We start from the raw sequence: 17,151 nt of genomic DNA, 5'->3' as shown, positions 1-17,151 counted from the left end.
CGCACGCGCAAAGACAACAGGTCGGCATAAACCATGTGACATTTCCTAGTGATTTCATTGGTCAACCTTTATCGGAACGGGAGGCAACACAAAATATACATTCTGCAGCTGAGTGACTGAAGGAGATTCGTAAGTATTGTGCTTTTCCTAAATTTTTCGCTTGCCCCCTGCTGAATAAGCCAAATATTTGGTATAGTAAGGTGTTAGGCTTGTTTTGTAACCTCTCCACCAAACTTGGCTGGAATTCATGTCGTAGAACTAAGATATTTTGTGTCTTTTAGTTGGAACGGTCGACCAATATGAACATGTAAAGTAGCGAAATGTTGTATGACAGTGAGTGTTTATGTCGTGTTTTCATTGATGTTTTTACTGAACGCATGCCACTTCTGTAACCACCGGGCTTGTCCGTCAGCAAATGAAGGTGATACCGTGTGTGTTGTCTTTCGTCCGTGGTCGCGGCTTGTCATTCTCGGAAATATGATCTAAAGTGTGGCGGAACATTTGAAGTCGTGACAAGGCTTTCAAATTTCATTGATTAAATGAATTTGTAACGAAGAAAGAAAAACTTCAAGCTCGGCACGTATTCACATGTATGAAACACTTATAGAGTGCTTCAGTCACGAATTATTTTTCCTTTTAAAAAACGGAATGGAATTTTGAGGACTAAATCGACTAACGACGGGCTTTGTTTATAAATAAATCAAAATTAGTGCACATACTTCGTGGTGTCGTTCCTCTACGAAAGGTGAATTTTTTGCACATCTTGTGGATACATGCCCTGATATTATTTTCAACTATGTTGGATGAATATGACAAAAATTAGACAACCTGTCGAGTATTGTGTGAGGAAGGTAGGGCATATTCAATTGGGGTCAATCATGCCAAGGTTAGGCTATAAGAAGGCGACACGGACGCCCTTTTGTTCCCAACTGTTGAGCACTGACCCTCGAAGACTTAGGAATTTCTTGTCCAGCTGTTATGCGAATGGCGAAACCAATAGATGTAGGTGTTGTCTATCTTGTACAGAAATAAATCAAAACTTTGTCATCCTTACATGTACAAATTGTAGCTATCTTGAATAATTGCTGTCATAATTTTAGATGAAAGATGGAGCAATTTTCAAAGTTTTGGTTCTAGAATGTTGTCTTTTTTTTAGACAGCGAAATTATGTAATATTGTAGTAATATTGAAAGTATAACAGTGTAGATTGTTATCACTAGTACATGGTAAAATTTTCTCTTCTCCACTCCACTCATTAATCCAATGAATTATAGATACATGTAGTTTAGTGCCAACCTTCATCCAAACTTTCACTTCTCTCTTCAAGGTTAGAGACTATGTTGGCATCCAGACTAGGTATTATAATGGATGTCAAAATGTCTTCAAATTTCAATTTTTTGTCAACAATAGCAAAATCATCATATGGAAGTACAGTGAATGATACTACAATGGTCATGATATTAGCTTATTAATACAGTAACATACTCCTGGGTACAAACTCATCCTCTGATCATATCTTTTTACAAAAGTTAATCAAGGATATTTTCCTATTTAAGACATCAACATGTTAAGCCTTGACAAGAGGGAAAATATTGATCCTGTAAATTTCCCAAAGCTCCAGTGATTATGTGTTTAGTTTCAGCTCTGAAAAGTACATGTATGGTTATGATAAAACTACCCAATAAATTAAATCTTTAATGCTGTTATTTATATTCACCTTTCATTCATAAGTCACAGTAACTGCACCTGTTGAAAAAATACTGGTTTGTCTCTACATCAAATTATAAACTTTAGATGTGAGACTAACAATATCAGTACATTGACCATACCATGGTCACTTTACATTTGAAATTGCATGAAAAAATAATTCTCCATGGTTTCCCCTATTTTGTCCATTCAGATTTCTGACAGTAGTGTTATCAATTGTTGTATTATGCTGACTGGTGGGTGTATGAGGCCAGTTGTTGTATTATATGATTTACTTTCCTAAATGATTCATAATATTCCAAGGCCATGTCACAGATGATCTGATCTGTTATTGTCCACAACAGTGGTCTCATATGGTGGTAATAGTATTATAATATTTATTGATACTGCATTATCCTCTTGATGACAGAGTGTGGTCTATTACTTTCACAATGTGGTGACAGGCCTGATCATTGTTTTCAGTTTATAGAATATGCCATTGTAATGTTAGTTATATGTAGGAATCTACAATGTTTAGTTCAGTTAGATTATTACCGTAAACCAAACAGTAGCAGGAATCAGTCTACAGTACAGTGAATATATACAGCTAAAAAATCCCTCTCTGATTTGCCATCCTTTTGTCTTTTGTAGACACCGACATGTACATGTATTACTACTAGCCTTAGGACTAGTGCATACATTAACGCTTCATATTGCTAACAAGTTGCTGTTGAGGTGCTGTAAACTTGGACATTTTTGCTAAAGACTTCTTTTTGTTTACTTCATTGGACTACAAAAACACAAATAGAAACTGACTAAAATTAAAACGCCTTATTGTATATGAACACAATGTATACCAGTCTGGTAATTAGTAATAAAAAAATATTACCTTTTCAGAAGTAGTTGAAGACTGTAAAAATATAACATTTTCTAGTGGTGAAAATATTTAGGTGTACAGTATATTCCTCAAATACATGGTACTTTGAGAACTACTAGCCTGTCTACACCTCTGGATCTGTTACTTGTTTACAAATACTGCAGGTATTACATATCCAACAATGTAAACAGGCAAGAAAACCACAAACGTATACATATAAATTTACACAAAGTTTGTCAGTTATTAAGATCCATAAGGTCTAACACTAGTAAAAACATATTGTTGATGATCCCGCCACTAAAATAAGCATGTTTTATGTTATGAAGTATGTAGCTGTCTCAAGGAATTTTTAGATGGGTTAGGATGTTTTTGATGCAAGGCATAACACACATGTGACATTCCACTTGATATAGATTCTACTTACAGGATAATATTGTCTGTGTGGTCATAGTTATGTGACATTCTGAAATAAGCTGTATGACTAGTGTTTAGTTGTACATTGCAAGTAGATGATGTGGAGAGTAGTCCAGTCCATAGGAATTAACCACTGCTCCATGTACATGTATAGTATGTCTGTTTAGATTGTACTTGTAATAAAGCTAGCTGTAGGTCCTACTTCAGTGTGTACAGATAGTCATTTTAATTCAGAGAAAAACTCAACAGATCTCCAAGCAGTAAGAATGTGTTGATAGGAGTGGTCTTGTATTAATGATTCACCTTGAGTTTTATCATCAGTTCTTTCTGAGGAGACTTTTATTGTACGGTTACCTTAGTAAGTTATTCATTGTGATAGCTACAAACCAGCTGGTACAATGTACATGTATTCTTGACTAAACATTGAGGTGTTCTCTTGGCCAAATATTGGGTCATTTTCCCCAATTATTGGCATTCTTATCTTATACTATTTACACCAATTTGTTTAGTGGCCTTCAAAGTAAGCATAGGAGATAATTTTAATGCATTACTTCAAAAATTAAATGCCAAATAAACATGTTTAATATGACAATAAAAGTAATACTTATTCAAACAGAAACAAGATATTTCATCTAACAATAGGTATGAAACTTTCTATTGTTCTGTGTTGTCTAAAGAATGTATAGAAAGTTTTGTCCGAAGGAAATACATGTACTTATTCCAGTTTAAAGGTGATGTTTGAATATATGTTATTGTTAAGTGTGTTGACTGAAACTAAAAGGAACAATACAATATTTCAATATACAGACTCTACTGGGTGTTTGTCATGACTTCCGTCACTAATTCAGCTGTGTGTGTGTGGGGGGTGGTGGTGGGGATTTGGTGGGACATTGAAGTTTTGAAAAAATCGTACATTTGATTCCAGTTTGAAAGTGATTTTAGAATATGTGTAGTGTGTTCAATTGTAACTTATTCATTAAAATCTGAACAAACATAAGAGTTTCCTAAGACTTGATTACAAATATTTCAACTGTGTTGGAATGGGGATGGAATTTTGATGAATTGAATAGACTATTACTACTACTAATAAAACGTACAATGTAGATACAGTATTTGGTATACCAACTCATATACACATTGTAGGAGTGCAAAAGTAACAAGTAAAACAGTCGTGACCAAAAAGTACAATTGTGACATTTCAAATTAATATTCTTTTACAAAGGATAAGGCAAGATATATGAGTTCAAAATCCGATTGTACTGAGATAGAACAAATACAATCGTATGTCTAGAATCAATATGAATCAACATATTATTATTTCTCAACTCAACCTGCCAAGCAATTTAGCATATCATTCAATGTAATTTGTTGACCACATTCCACAGCAATCCATATATCTTACTAACAGATTGTATGAACTCGTAAAACTGATTAATTGAATGTTTTTTTCTAGTTGGTTGACCATGAAAGTAGGTTTTGCCATTGGCATGTATTCCATTTACATTGATAGAGCACGGAGGTGGAATACTTCAGTTTGACCTGTGTATTTTTGTTTAGTTTTAATTAAGTCTTTTTATTTTGGTAATGTTGGAAAAGAAAGACAAATTCTTCATATAAATATATTCACGATAATTACGTTCATTACATATGTAACTTGAATGTTATGTCTTGTTGGTAGCATGTTTCATTTCACTTATGGTTGTGGTATGTACATGTACATACCCTGGTTGCCTTCCTTAATCCACTGCTCGTGTATTCAACAATGTTGTTATTACGTCATTTGTTGCCACTGAATGCCTAACACAGTCATGTATGTAACACTTACTGTCTATAAAAGGTTCATGTCATTGAAAAAGAAGGATGAGTGTTTGGGGTGCATGACATGAATATAGTCTTTTAACTTATGCATGTATCTGCAATGTAGCAGAACTTAGTGCTTACAATACATGGTAGGGTTTGACAAGCCTTTGATGGGTTAACTCATGCATTTTACATGCATTCATGTATTCGTTGTCAGAGATACATTTGTACCATGTGACATGATCAGATTTATGTAGGAGCAGTGCATAATATGGTTTTGCTCTTATCTAAAACTGAAAATTGTATTGGCTGTTGATGATACATTATTAATTAGTCTAACAAATCCTGTATGCTCATTGTTATGATCTCACCATATCTACATTGTATGATTGGTTTGCTTTGATAAGAAAGTACAAATGTAAGTGTGTTTAGGTCTTGAAAATATGGTTGTTTAAAAATATGAATTTGAGTGTGACTAAAAATTAAAAAAAGTATTGTAAATAAATAAAGCCACAATTATTACAGCTAGCTTCTTTGACATGTGGGCACATATGGAGTGAAATTAATGAGGTTTTGTGACTTGACAACCAGTATATATATTGTTTGTGGACATAAGATCAAAGAGGTCAACTTTTATAATGTCAAAGTATGTCAGGGGATACTTCTTTGTTTTCCTGTTTTGAATCATGGTTGATTATGGTTCATTACCTGTGATTTACTATGGTTTGAAGGATTTCACCAATCACAGCACCATCCATCCATTCACTGTCGTGACCCAGTTACACCATTTACTACAACATGTAAGTTGTATTTGTGTGTCTTCCGACAGCAGTTTGAACCTTAGTTTGTTTGTGTTAGAGACTTTGCCCACACATGTGAAAGAAGTTAATGTAATCTCCAAAAAATCTGGATTGACTGAGAGTGAGAGAGCAAAATCAGTGTTTTTGCTTCAGTTTTAAAATCCATACATGAGAAGGTTACTTGTACATCTATCCATTAGATTTCCATAAACAATTGTTTGGATGGAAGATGCAGGTGTACATTTAATCCAGGTAAGGGAAGGGGAGTCGATGGGCACAATGGTCATAAAAGGTGAAACTCTGAAATATCATTATTTACATATGTTTTCTGAGTCAGTTCATACATATACATATATGCATTCCAGTGCCCTTGCCATGGTAACTGCATACATGTACGGTGTATAACAAGGTAGGCTATGAAGCCAGATTGGAATCTCATTGCTTGTAAGGACTTGTCTTTTAGATATGATTATAACATGAGTGACAGAGTTATTGATGACTGAAGTTTTACCATTCACATGACAATTTATTTGTATCATTTAGTGGTAGTGATAATTTAGTCATCTGAAGCCAAAACATGTACTGTAAGTTGTGAATCGTGATTTCAGTTTGTGTCGATGGACGAGTAATTACTAGTTCAACAAAAGAGGATGAATAGTGTAAGGTTGTGATGTTGTTTATAATATCAAGTCAGTACTGTGACCATCAAGTAACCATGGTATTCACATTATTTCAGTGTTTGGCATTGGATTTCCAATGATTGCTTCTCACTTAACATACTCTAGTTTTATAGTTAGTTGTTTGGTAGTCTTTTTTGAAGGATACATATCAGTTGTTGTGGTAACCAATAAATGTTCTTGTGAACCTGTATATCACGTGATATGTACACACATTGATGTATATGAATGGCAATATGAAGGCACACTCTGGTTAGTCTGAGATGCAATGTATATCATGCATACAAATCCAACTAAATGTTTACCCCGATGGGTAATATTGATATGATCATTGTGTTGGCATGGAGATGTTTTTGCAGACAAAAGAGAAGGATATGCTATTGAAATATCTGATAATTATTGTGGAGGCCATGTTAGCCTTACAAGGCAAGGTCATGAAATCCCACATCCTGGCAGGGTTACATGTAAGCATTTATCACAATACTGTGCAGGACTCTGAAATAATAAACATGTAGAATCAGAGTTGTTATCTTAAATTGTGAAAATATAAGGATTTGAAATAACTTGTACCTATAAATGTATGCCGTTGATTATTAGCTGAGGTCTTAATACTAATATTATCTACATTTATGTATATGGCATGTCGTTCATGGTGACCAGTAACTGAAAACAGAGGACCCCCATATGTCACTAATAAAATGTACAATGTAGATACAGTATTTGACAATACTAACTTGCACATCCTACAAATGTACATCTAATGATCTATGATCCACTGCACATGGCCCTGACAGCAGTAGACCAAGTGGCCTACCAGCTGCAAATCACTGTAACCTCCATGACAAGAATTGGTAGTCTGTGGACATTGGACTTCCGTTAATTTTGAGTCTAGTCTAGATGACCAGCCTAGCCTGTGGTTCTAACATTGTAAGTTTATTTTATTGGTGTTTCAGGATAGTTTATGAATGATATGTTTTACTGTGATGATTTATTTTATTATAGCAGTTATTTTAGTGATCTTAACTGGAGCAAGTAAATAGTAAATTTCATTGAACTGTTCCATCCCTGTGAATGTGGTGAGGAAAACGTATGGTGGTTTTAAATTTAATGGCACCCAGATGGATTTTGTCTTCCATCATGTTAGTTATACCATTCCTACAACTGGAATACATGCTGTTTACTAGCCTTTATCTATCATTCCCCACATTGATTCCCTACAATAGTGTCACTGATTAAGTCTGGAATCTGCATTTATTCTAGGATGTTTCACTTCCTTTGGTGTACATACATGTACATTGTATATTTAGACATGATAGGAATGGATTTCAGGTGAACATATGATACTGTAGATTCTGTGGTAATCTGATGCTATTTCAGCTACTGCTCCTACAGTATATGTATATTGTCTATACAGTTCATGTGGTAAAAATATACACACTGTCATGTACATTGTACATGTATTCTCCTCCGGTTTGGTTTTCATAATAGAGAAGTTGTGATAATGTCTTGTAGCAGTTGTAATGTTAAATTCCAGACCTTGTCTATGCATTGCATTTATGATTATCTATATACATGTACCTTGTCTATTCATGGCAGTTGTCTTTACCATGTCTATTCATGGCATTTGTCTATATCTGTCTATTCATTGAATGTACATGTACATGTTTATGTGTCTTATATAGTACAGGTATTTGTATGTACATGTACACCTTGTCTATTCATGGTATTGGTTATACATACAATATACCTTGTCTATTTATGGTATTTGTGTATACATACCTTGTCTATTCATGGCATTTGTGTACGTACATGTACCTCATCTATGCATATCTCTACATCAATGCATACATTTTTGTACAATTGTACAAATGTACCTTGTCTACATTTGTATGACATGGTGTTTGCCTATACATTTAGTACACCTCATCTATTCATGGCATTTGCTATAGCATTTACATGTACCTAAACATAAATTGTATACATGTACACACTGTAAAATCGTGATATGTCAAAACTATCTGTAAATATGCTAAATCAATACACAAGTCAAATTATACATGCGTATATGAACAGTTGTAAATGCAAGTGCCAAGTAATTGGTTTTCTCAGTGCATCATAAATCATCTTAATCTTGTTGGAAAGAAAAGCATTATTGATTTCTAATCATTTGTTATGAATTATGATAACCCATATTTAGCATAAGTGTATGAATTGTTGTAGCTCTGTACATGTCAACGCAGATTCCAGATCTTTTTCAACCTGTAGTTGATGTTAATTTTGATAGTAATAGTATCATCTTTGATAGATTTACGTAGTTATTTCACCTCATTTACTTTGTCTTGTATGCCAACAGAGAGTTGACATTTAGAAATTTATGATTTGAACCCTTGGGATATATATATAATAAGTATTCCCAGCGTTGTGTGTACTGTAACTACTAATTGATTACTTGATATCAGTGTTTGACACTTTATATGTACATACACTCACTAAATTAGTTTTTTACATACAGCAGTCAATCTTATTGATTACCATTAATTAGGAAGCCAGTACATGTATATTGCCCACATGTAGGTGTTAAGATTCTGGATAATTTCACACAGTCAAGCTGTTATACATATGAATTATTCATGGTATAATTATTAATCCTTGGTTCGCACCATTGTACTATTGTACAGATATACGAATATATACATAATATTTTATTCAGTGTTTTTGATATAATAACCGGTTTATCACAAGGTGTTTGAAATTGAATTTAAGTACAGTAACTTATGTACATACATGTATGTACAATGTTGTTTAAACCCTCAAGTTTGAATCTTACAGTTTCGGATTACTATTACATTTCAGTGCAATAATAATAAATCAGTCCCCCATGATGATTGAGGTGCCCGAGTATATACGAGTACATGTAGGATTTTTACATTGGTTGGAGTGCATGTGGTGTTCTCTGTGATGTACTTTCACAAGCGTAGCAAATGTTATATGTAATTTATATTGTAAAGTACCCTGTACTGGCATGAAGCAGCACTCGCTTGCATAGATTGGCATCCTGTAATTATTACATAATTTATCAAAAATAAAATAAAGTGTGGATGCACTTGATTTCATCTTTATGGAATGATTGTGTGCTTATTTGCATACAGGTAATGCAAGTTTCAGTTGCATGCACATAAACATATACAGTTGCATGTAATCACAGGTACACATACTTTGTATATAATAATATACTGTGCATTTGTACAGTCTGTGTTGGAACCATGATGGTATTGCTATAATTGCTTTCATTGCATAACATATTGTTGTTGAATTCATGGTATTGTTAATTTGTTGGAATGCATATTACACTTACAGTACACTGAAATAGTTGGCTACAGTTTGTTCATATCTAGATTTGGTGGACATGTAAAGGCTTTAAGATGGAGGAGTTAGGCCCACAAGTTGTCTTTTTCAAGAAATTTTACCTGGGCTAATGAACATTCTACTTTACTGCTATAGTGCTGCATGCATGTTTTCTCCAATTCCAGACCAAGCATTACGTACATATGTACATACATTTTTGTACCTGTGTGTGTATTGTATTAAACAATGGATGGCTGACACATTAATTGTCATCAACAACAAAAATATTTTGATGAAACAGCTGCCATTGTATGTTTCATTTGTGTATATCCTAATATAGAAATATACATTTATATGAAACTATACATGATGTACATTGTACATGCATGATGTTGTCATGGATGAGTGCTTGCTCCAGAAATTAATGATCAAGTTGCATGAATTATAAACAACCCAACAAAACTATCCTGGTACATGTATTATTACTTTGCAAATGCTATTTTTGGAGAATCAAATCATGACAGGGTGGATTCCATACTCTGCCAACACTAAAGAGAATCTTGTTAATCCAGTTTTGCCCAACTCATACTTTTTCTGTGTACAAACAAATACCAGCTGGGAGAGAGAAGACATTAATCCTCTTTCTCCCAAGGGTATTTTGTTTGTAAATGTACACAAGTAAATAGTTGTTGGGAAAACAGGATTAATTGGGCAATACATACATATAGTTGTTGTAAACCAAGCACAATGTTATAACCTCTCGTCGTGAGAACTGCCAACGTAATTCAACATTACAACAAAAAAAGATATATCTACATGTATGGATAAAATAATACATGTACGTGTACTATGTTATGATTACCCGATAATTTAAATGAAATGAAAGAATTTGTTTCAGCTTTTCTATCAATGACTTTCTAGATGTTAACAATATATGCACACGTACCTCTATACTAACATTGCTGAAAATAAAGTACAAACAGAAAAATTGAACTTCAGTAGGAATGAAAATTTAGTCACTTAAAAAATATATTTAAGAGTTAATATATTTTATTAGCATTTTTTGGTATTCACACTTTTGTCCGACTCCTTTCTTTCGTTATTGTTTAACTTTGGTGAAATAAAGATTCATTCATTCATTCATTCATTCATTCAAATATACATGTACATATGTAGTATGTGATGGTATATACAAATTGTATACTTTCTGTTCATCTGTTTTAATCTTATTGAAATTTTTTTTAGAGAAGGCTTACAAGTTACATGTAGTGATGTACAAATGTAGTTTTATTTTCAATGAAAATAAAATCTCTTGGCTAGAAATTTTGCACTGTGTATATTAAAGTGAAAGGTTTATGAGCAAATAGTTTCCATTCAGCACCTTGATAAGTTCTTTGTATATTCACATCTGAATGATATTTGGATACAGTGATTGGACTTTTATTTATTAAATATAGATTATAGATTGAATTTCACTAATATCAATGTCAGGCGCATACGTTCCTGAATATGTGTATGTTTGTATACAGTGCATGGTCGATTCCTTTTAGAGGTTCAGTGTTTTCCCATGTACTTCATGGAAGGCTAACATTGACTAAGTGGTCATGGCTTTCAGTGCTCTAGGCAGACTGGTGTATTGTCACCTGTTATATGAATATATAGTCTTTCCCTGTACAATTGTAATGTCTTATAGGATAGTATGGTTTCAATTTGTCTTTAATGTAAATTGTGATATTTTGGTAATGTATGTATGTATATATGTATGTATGTTCAGGGATACTTTGTTCACATACACATGTACAATTTACTGTCACCTGTTTTAAGCCATTCCTTGCATTTATCTGAATAGATGGTGTATTTAAAAAATTGTCCATCATATCATGTAAAGTGTAAGATTTTGGTAATGTATATTCAGCGGTAATTTGTTCATATACTGTCACCTGTTATAACCCATTCCCTGAAAAGTGTGTATTTTAATTAATTTGTCTGATAGGATAGTATACTTTAAGTTTTTCTTTCACATCACACAAATTGTAATATTTCAGCAGGGCATGAATTTCTTAGCGGTACATGTATTTTGTGTTCTCTATTCACACACAATGTACTATCAACTCTGACTTGTTTTAACCCCTCCCTTGGAAATACAAATGACATGTAGCATCACACACCTAGTTTCATTTGCCTAATAGGATGGTGCGATGAATTGTCATTATGTAAATTGTAATATTTTAGTTGAATGTAACTTTGCTTAGTAACAATCTTATAATTGTAATGGGGTAAGGTTTGAGGGTTAGGGATTGAAATGTATGTTACCTCATTCATAAAATGTCAACATGTTATTTTCTACCACTACCGGGGTTCCCCAGCCTTAGTGAAAACACTGATAATGTATGCCTCAGGGGATGTTGCATTATAGCAAAGAAAGTTTTTTCCCATTCTTACTGACAAAAAGTACAAATTTATTGGAAAAGTCAGATAACATGACTTGTGTTGACATCTAGATGTAGAGTCATTAATCAAACTTGTGCTGATATCTAGCGGCAGAATAGCTTGGGAAATACAATGTACATGGACTAAGCACTCGGACACATCTTCTTCCGCCATCAAACTTTGACAAAAGACTTCTCAGAGCACATACTTCCAGTGCGAAAGGCAGAGTGGCTAGTGATGTAAAATATTTACAGTGGTAATACAGTATATTTTTAGGAGCTAAAAATACTATGCATTTAGAAGTAATATGTGTTGTTATAATTAAAGTGTAACTGAATATTATGGCATCTGTTGCAAACATCTCTCATATCAGGAAAGGAAGTCAATACATACATATACTATGTAAGTTGTGGATATTCAGAAAGTCTGGCATGTCATTTGACAGAATATCATTTCTATGACTGGCACAGAAAAAAATATATACAGATTTAAGCCTTTCAATTGATTGAGATGTGTGTAGAATACATAACTTTACATGATAGCCAGCAAGTTAGATAGGGAATATAGATATTAGAATCAATCTCAATAGTTCATAAGGTCAGAAGTTCACCACATGTGTACACAAATTGGTTCTTAATTGCCCTATTGTGTTGTAAATTGCCAAGAAATTTTATCATTCATTAATTCTTTTGAGGTGTTGCTATGGCTTTTGTAGAAGTGAAGAAAATTGCACAGCGGCTATGTGCTATCATAATGCATGTAAATTATATTATGTGGAGAGTGACATTGATCTGTGCTTGAGTACTAGCAATTACTAGTGTACATGTAGTGTACAATGTCAAGCAGAAGCGAACTACAGATTGTTTAAGCAAGAGTCAATTTGTGTGCATGGTCATGGTCCTACATGTAGTACAAAATATTCACATGCATGCAATTGCTTATCGCCCTTAATTGTAAAGTTCTTTGAACACAGAGTGGGAAAGCACTATATAAAAACTAATAATATTATTATTATTATTATTATTATTATTATTATATTAATTAGCCATTTTATGAACATTCACAGTGTGTTTGCTGAAGGTTTGGGAACCCAGGTAACAGAAAGATGGAATATGGTAAAACTGGCATAGTTCCCAATACATTGTACTATGAATTTGATGGGGAACCTGGGTAAAATGACTGGTGAACTCAGGTAGATTTTACCTGCTTACTGCCCTTAACAAAAACACTGATTGACAATCGCACCCTGAATGATTCAGGGATAGTGCCATTGATAATACATGGATGTTGTGAATATTCTTAAAATTACTGATGGTGCAAGTAAGTTTGTAATTTGTACTGAGACCATCCATGCATTGAGTGTTATTTGACTGTGTGTGACTCATGAGGTATCTGCATGTCTGATCATATGTCATACTTAACCTTGATATTCATTCATTCAAGAAAAATGTCTGAATAAGATGGGAAACTGGTTCTGAGAAACTATGTTTATATACATGTATATATACATGTATACACATACATTGTATGTATTGATTAGTCTGGTTCATTGTATTTACATGTATGTACATTTACAAACTGGTTAAAACTTGAGACATCCAAATAATACATATAAATGTACAATGTTGTGTTGCCATGTTCAGTTCAGTTCAGTTCAGTTCAGTTCAATGTTTTGGTCCAGCCATTGTCTGCCGGCTCTGGAAGTTCAAATATTTCAACTTCAATAATCCAAGGGTTAAAAATGTTCATTTCAAATTGAAATAAACATAATGTATGTTTTCATGTTTATGGTAAGGCGTTGTTTTTTTATTGAGGTACAATGTAGTACTAGCATTGAAAGTGAACGTGACATGAATGAAAATAAAAGAAATATGAAATGTACAGTGTACATGTAGGTACATTGCACTGTTGTTCATGCTGTGCAATGCTATTTGTACAATGTAGTAACACACAATATATTAATTTCAAGGATAAGAATTTTTTGCTCAAAATAGTTATCAGATCAGGTGTTATACCAGGATATTACTTTCATTAATAAGACGCTGTGCTTATTAAAACATTTTAAGTGGGAGATTTCATTTCGGCAGATAAAGACACCGGTGCAGTGAAAAGTACAAAAATAGATTGAAATTGACAAAATAAAATTCCACACACACTGCTGTTTTTATGAGGAATCATATTTTGTGTACAAGTATGTAGATGTAGATGGATAACCTGATAAATCGTTTTAGGTATAAAATTTTATTAATTTTCTTCCGCTACTGAGATTTTATTCCTATGTTATTTATAAAAAAACCAAATGAAATACAAGTAGTCTTTTATAATTCTAATACTCGAAATAGAATTTAACCATCCAGGTGTGTCATAAAAATGTTAATTATTTGATTTTGTAGTCAACACCATGACTTCAGCTTCATGGCTATACATGTAGAGAACATGTGAGAATATGTCAACGTTCTTGTTATTTTGGCCCCATAACATTGGTAAAATACAATGGCAAATACGTGGATATTATTCCCGATATTTTTCTTTGTTCAGCCAAGGAAAATATGAGTGACCTAAGGGGCTTTGTCACTATGAGTCATTCTCCAATATTTTTCTTTGTTCATTTGAATTTACTTAGGTATACATGTAGTTCTGGATATTAACATTTCTACATGAATGTCCTTGTATCTTTCAGGTTCCTCCTAAGTAAATGCATCACAAGGTATTAATAATACTCGGATGAAGATAGTGTGGTAGAAGTTGTTACCTTCAGTGTTCACGTGATGCGACGTCCTGGTCGTAACGAGCCCCATGCAGTGAACAGAAGTAAACAGGTAAGAAATGTCACCAGAGTTAATCAAATTGCTCACATATGGAGAGCATGATGTATATTTTACTACAGGCAATAAATCTGTACCTTTAAGTATATAAAAAAACAAATGAATGATGTGTAACATTAGATATACAACCTGTAAGTAATAAATCAAATAGACTGTAGTAAAGAGATGTACTTAGTACCAATATCTATCACCTCATCAAAGGCAATTCAAAATGCAAAGATGTCTTGATTTAAAGTTATTTTATTGCAGTTTGTTCAATTCGATGACGTCTTTATTTGTAGAGTATATAATGGAGTATGCATGAGGGATATACATGTAGTAGTCAAAATAAAGTAGTGCCAAAGTGTAAAAAATTGGACATCTGCTAAAATTTGTGTGTGCCAAAATAAATGCATTGCCAGTATATAAGATACAAACGTACATGTGGGTAGATAGATACATATGTCTGTATTTGTTTTATGAGAAAAAGAGAATCTTGCTGCAGTCAGTGCAACCACTTGTACTGGTTCTTGCTGCAGTCAGTGCAACCTCCTGTCCTGGTTCACCTGTAGTCAGTGCATCCACCTCTCTTGGTAAACCAGAACATCTCAAATTTCTTTCCTGAAGCTGTTGACAGTGAATTGAGTTTAGACGATTACTGTTACCTTCAGTCAAGAAGTAGGCATGCTTGGATGATGTGTGGGAAAACATAGCATTGATAGAAAAATGCACTGGCTCTTCTTTTGATTGTCTGCTTTGACATAGAAAGTATTCTGAAGTGCTTCATATTAGAGAAAGAGTGTTTTCCATGTGCACACTAGAGACATGGGTATATATTGGCTTCATTATAGAATATATGTCTGTGTTCTCCTAGAGCAAGTAAACTAGGACACTTACCTAGCTGTCTTGTGATTTCTAAGGATCTTCTTAAAATGGCCATATGGATGAGGATTTGGTATTTATTTTGGATTTTTAATTTGTAAAACAGTTTTATCATAGCTTCCTACTTGAAATATCAAGAAGAATCAACATTGACAAAATCTGTGATTGTAACTCAATACATTGCAAAAAGCTCAACAATGTGTAAAAAGTTTATTGTACTTACAATGACAAAGATTTTACACATTTATTAATCTTTTGCAATTTATTAAGTTACAAACAAGGACTTGGCGTATGTTGTTTCACATTGATCTTTCAAGTAGGATGCTATGATAAAATTGTTTTATAAATAGAAAATCCAAAATAAATACCTAATCCTCATCCATATGTCCATTTTGTTAATATGAAATCCTCCTAAACAATTAAATTCAATATTTCAAAATACAATGTACTACAGGGTTCATAATTATATGCTCCTGGAAACTCCTGGAATTTCAAAGGACTTCTGGAAAGTTACAATGTATGTACATGTATACTCTCAATGTCTTGGGAACCTTGGCGTCAAAGGGGACAATTTGGTTAAAACTTTCTGGACCTTGTACCATAATATTGATGTCAGTGTTTCCACAGTCTACTTGCAACTCTCATGAAACACATGGAGAATATGACCAGCTGGTTATAGCTGTGTGAGAAAGACACCAATATGATAGCTGTAACATCTGTTTTTCATATCGCTGTATTTTTCAACACTTGATAATATGAGGAAATGGATGTACATGTACATGTAAGGAAATATGTAACTTATACTACACATATAGTCTTACCATGTCCAACCACATAATGAGTTGTTGAGTGGTGGGTTTTATCCTGTTATTTACTTGAAATATTAAAATGTACTGAATTTCAATTCAATAATTTTATTTATCCCAAATGTTCCATTCATGAAGAAATAAAGTAATGACAAGACTGAGTTAAACACTGGCACTATCTATCACAAGGGGATTGACTTGGATATCAAATGATGTAGACTGTAAGATATGCCTTCAACTGCCTCCTCTGTGAGAAGGGTTGACCAATGTGTGAGGGCTCCCCCTTACAGATGTATCTTACAGATAATAAATCAGGAAACAGTAAAAATTGTCAATTTTGTTACTCTGTGTAATATATGTGTATATAGATAAGTAAAGCTAATAGAGAAAAAATAGATCTGAAATGGAGGTGAAATTATTAAATGCATTATAGTGATGCTAGCCTAGAGTCCAGGTGTTGGGGGTGTGGGATGGGGTGGGGGTGTAAAAGATAGATCTGAAATGGAGGTGAAAGTATTAAATGCATTATAGTGATGCTAGCCTAGAGTCCAGGTGTTGGGGGTGTGGGATGGGGTGGGGGTGTAAAAGATAGATCTGAAATGGAGGTGAAAGTATTAAATGCATTATAGT

General features: G+C 33.5%; 1 protein-coding gene across 2 annotated transcripts in view; it reads left to right on the top strand.

Annotated features, from left to right (window-relative positions):
- The first annotated feature begins 11 nt into the window (after positions 1 to 11).
- The window catches only part of LOC144452448 (protein FAM13A-like), a 61,382-nt gene continuing 44,242 nt past the window's right edge, over positions 12 to 17,151 (top strand). Inside the window, exons 1-2 of one of the 2 annotated variants that reach the window (XM_078143545.1) lie at positions 12 to 129; positions 14,710 to 14,848. In XM_078143545.1, the coding sequence (XP_077999671.1) occupies positions 14,798 to 14,848 (51 nt within the window). In that variant the 5' untranslated portion in view covers positions 12 to 129; positions 14,710 to 14,797. Of the gene's footprint in view, positions 130 to 14,709; positions 14,849 to 17,151 lie in introns of those variants that run through there. The other variant, XM_078143548.1, reaches the window with a different exon arrangement.

The sequence above is a fragment of the Glandiceps talaboti genome, chromosome 22, assembly GCF_964340395.1.
Source record: "Glandiceps talaboti chromosome 22, keGlaTala1.1, whole genome shotgun sequence".
NCBI classification, from domain to species: domain Eukaryota; kingdom Metazoa; phylum Hemichordata; class Enteropneusta; family Spengelidae; genus Glandiceps; species Glandiceps talaboti.
This window is presented reverse-complemented; position numbering and strand designations above follow the sequence as displayed.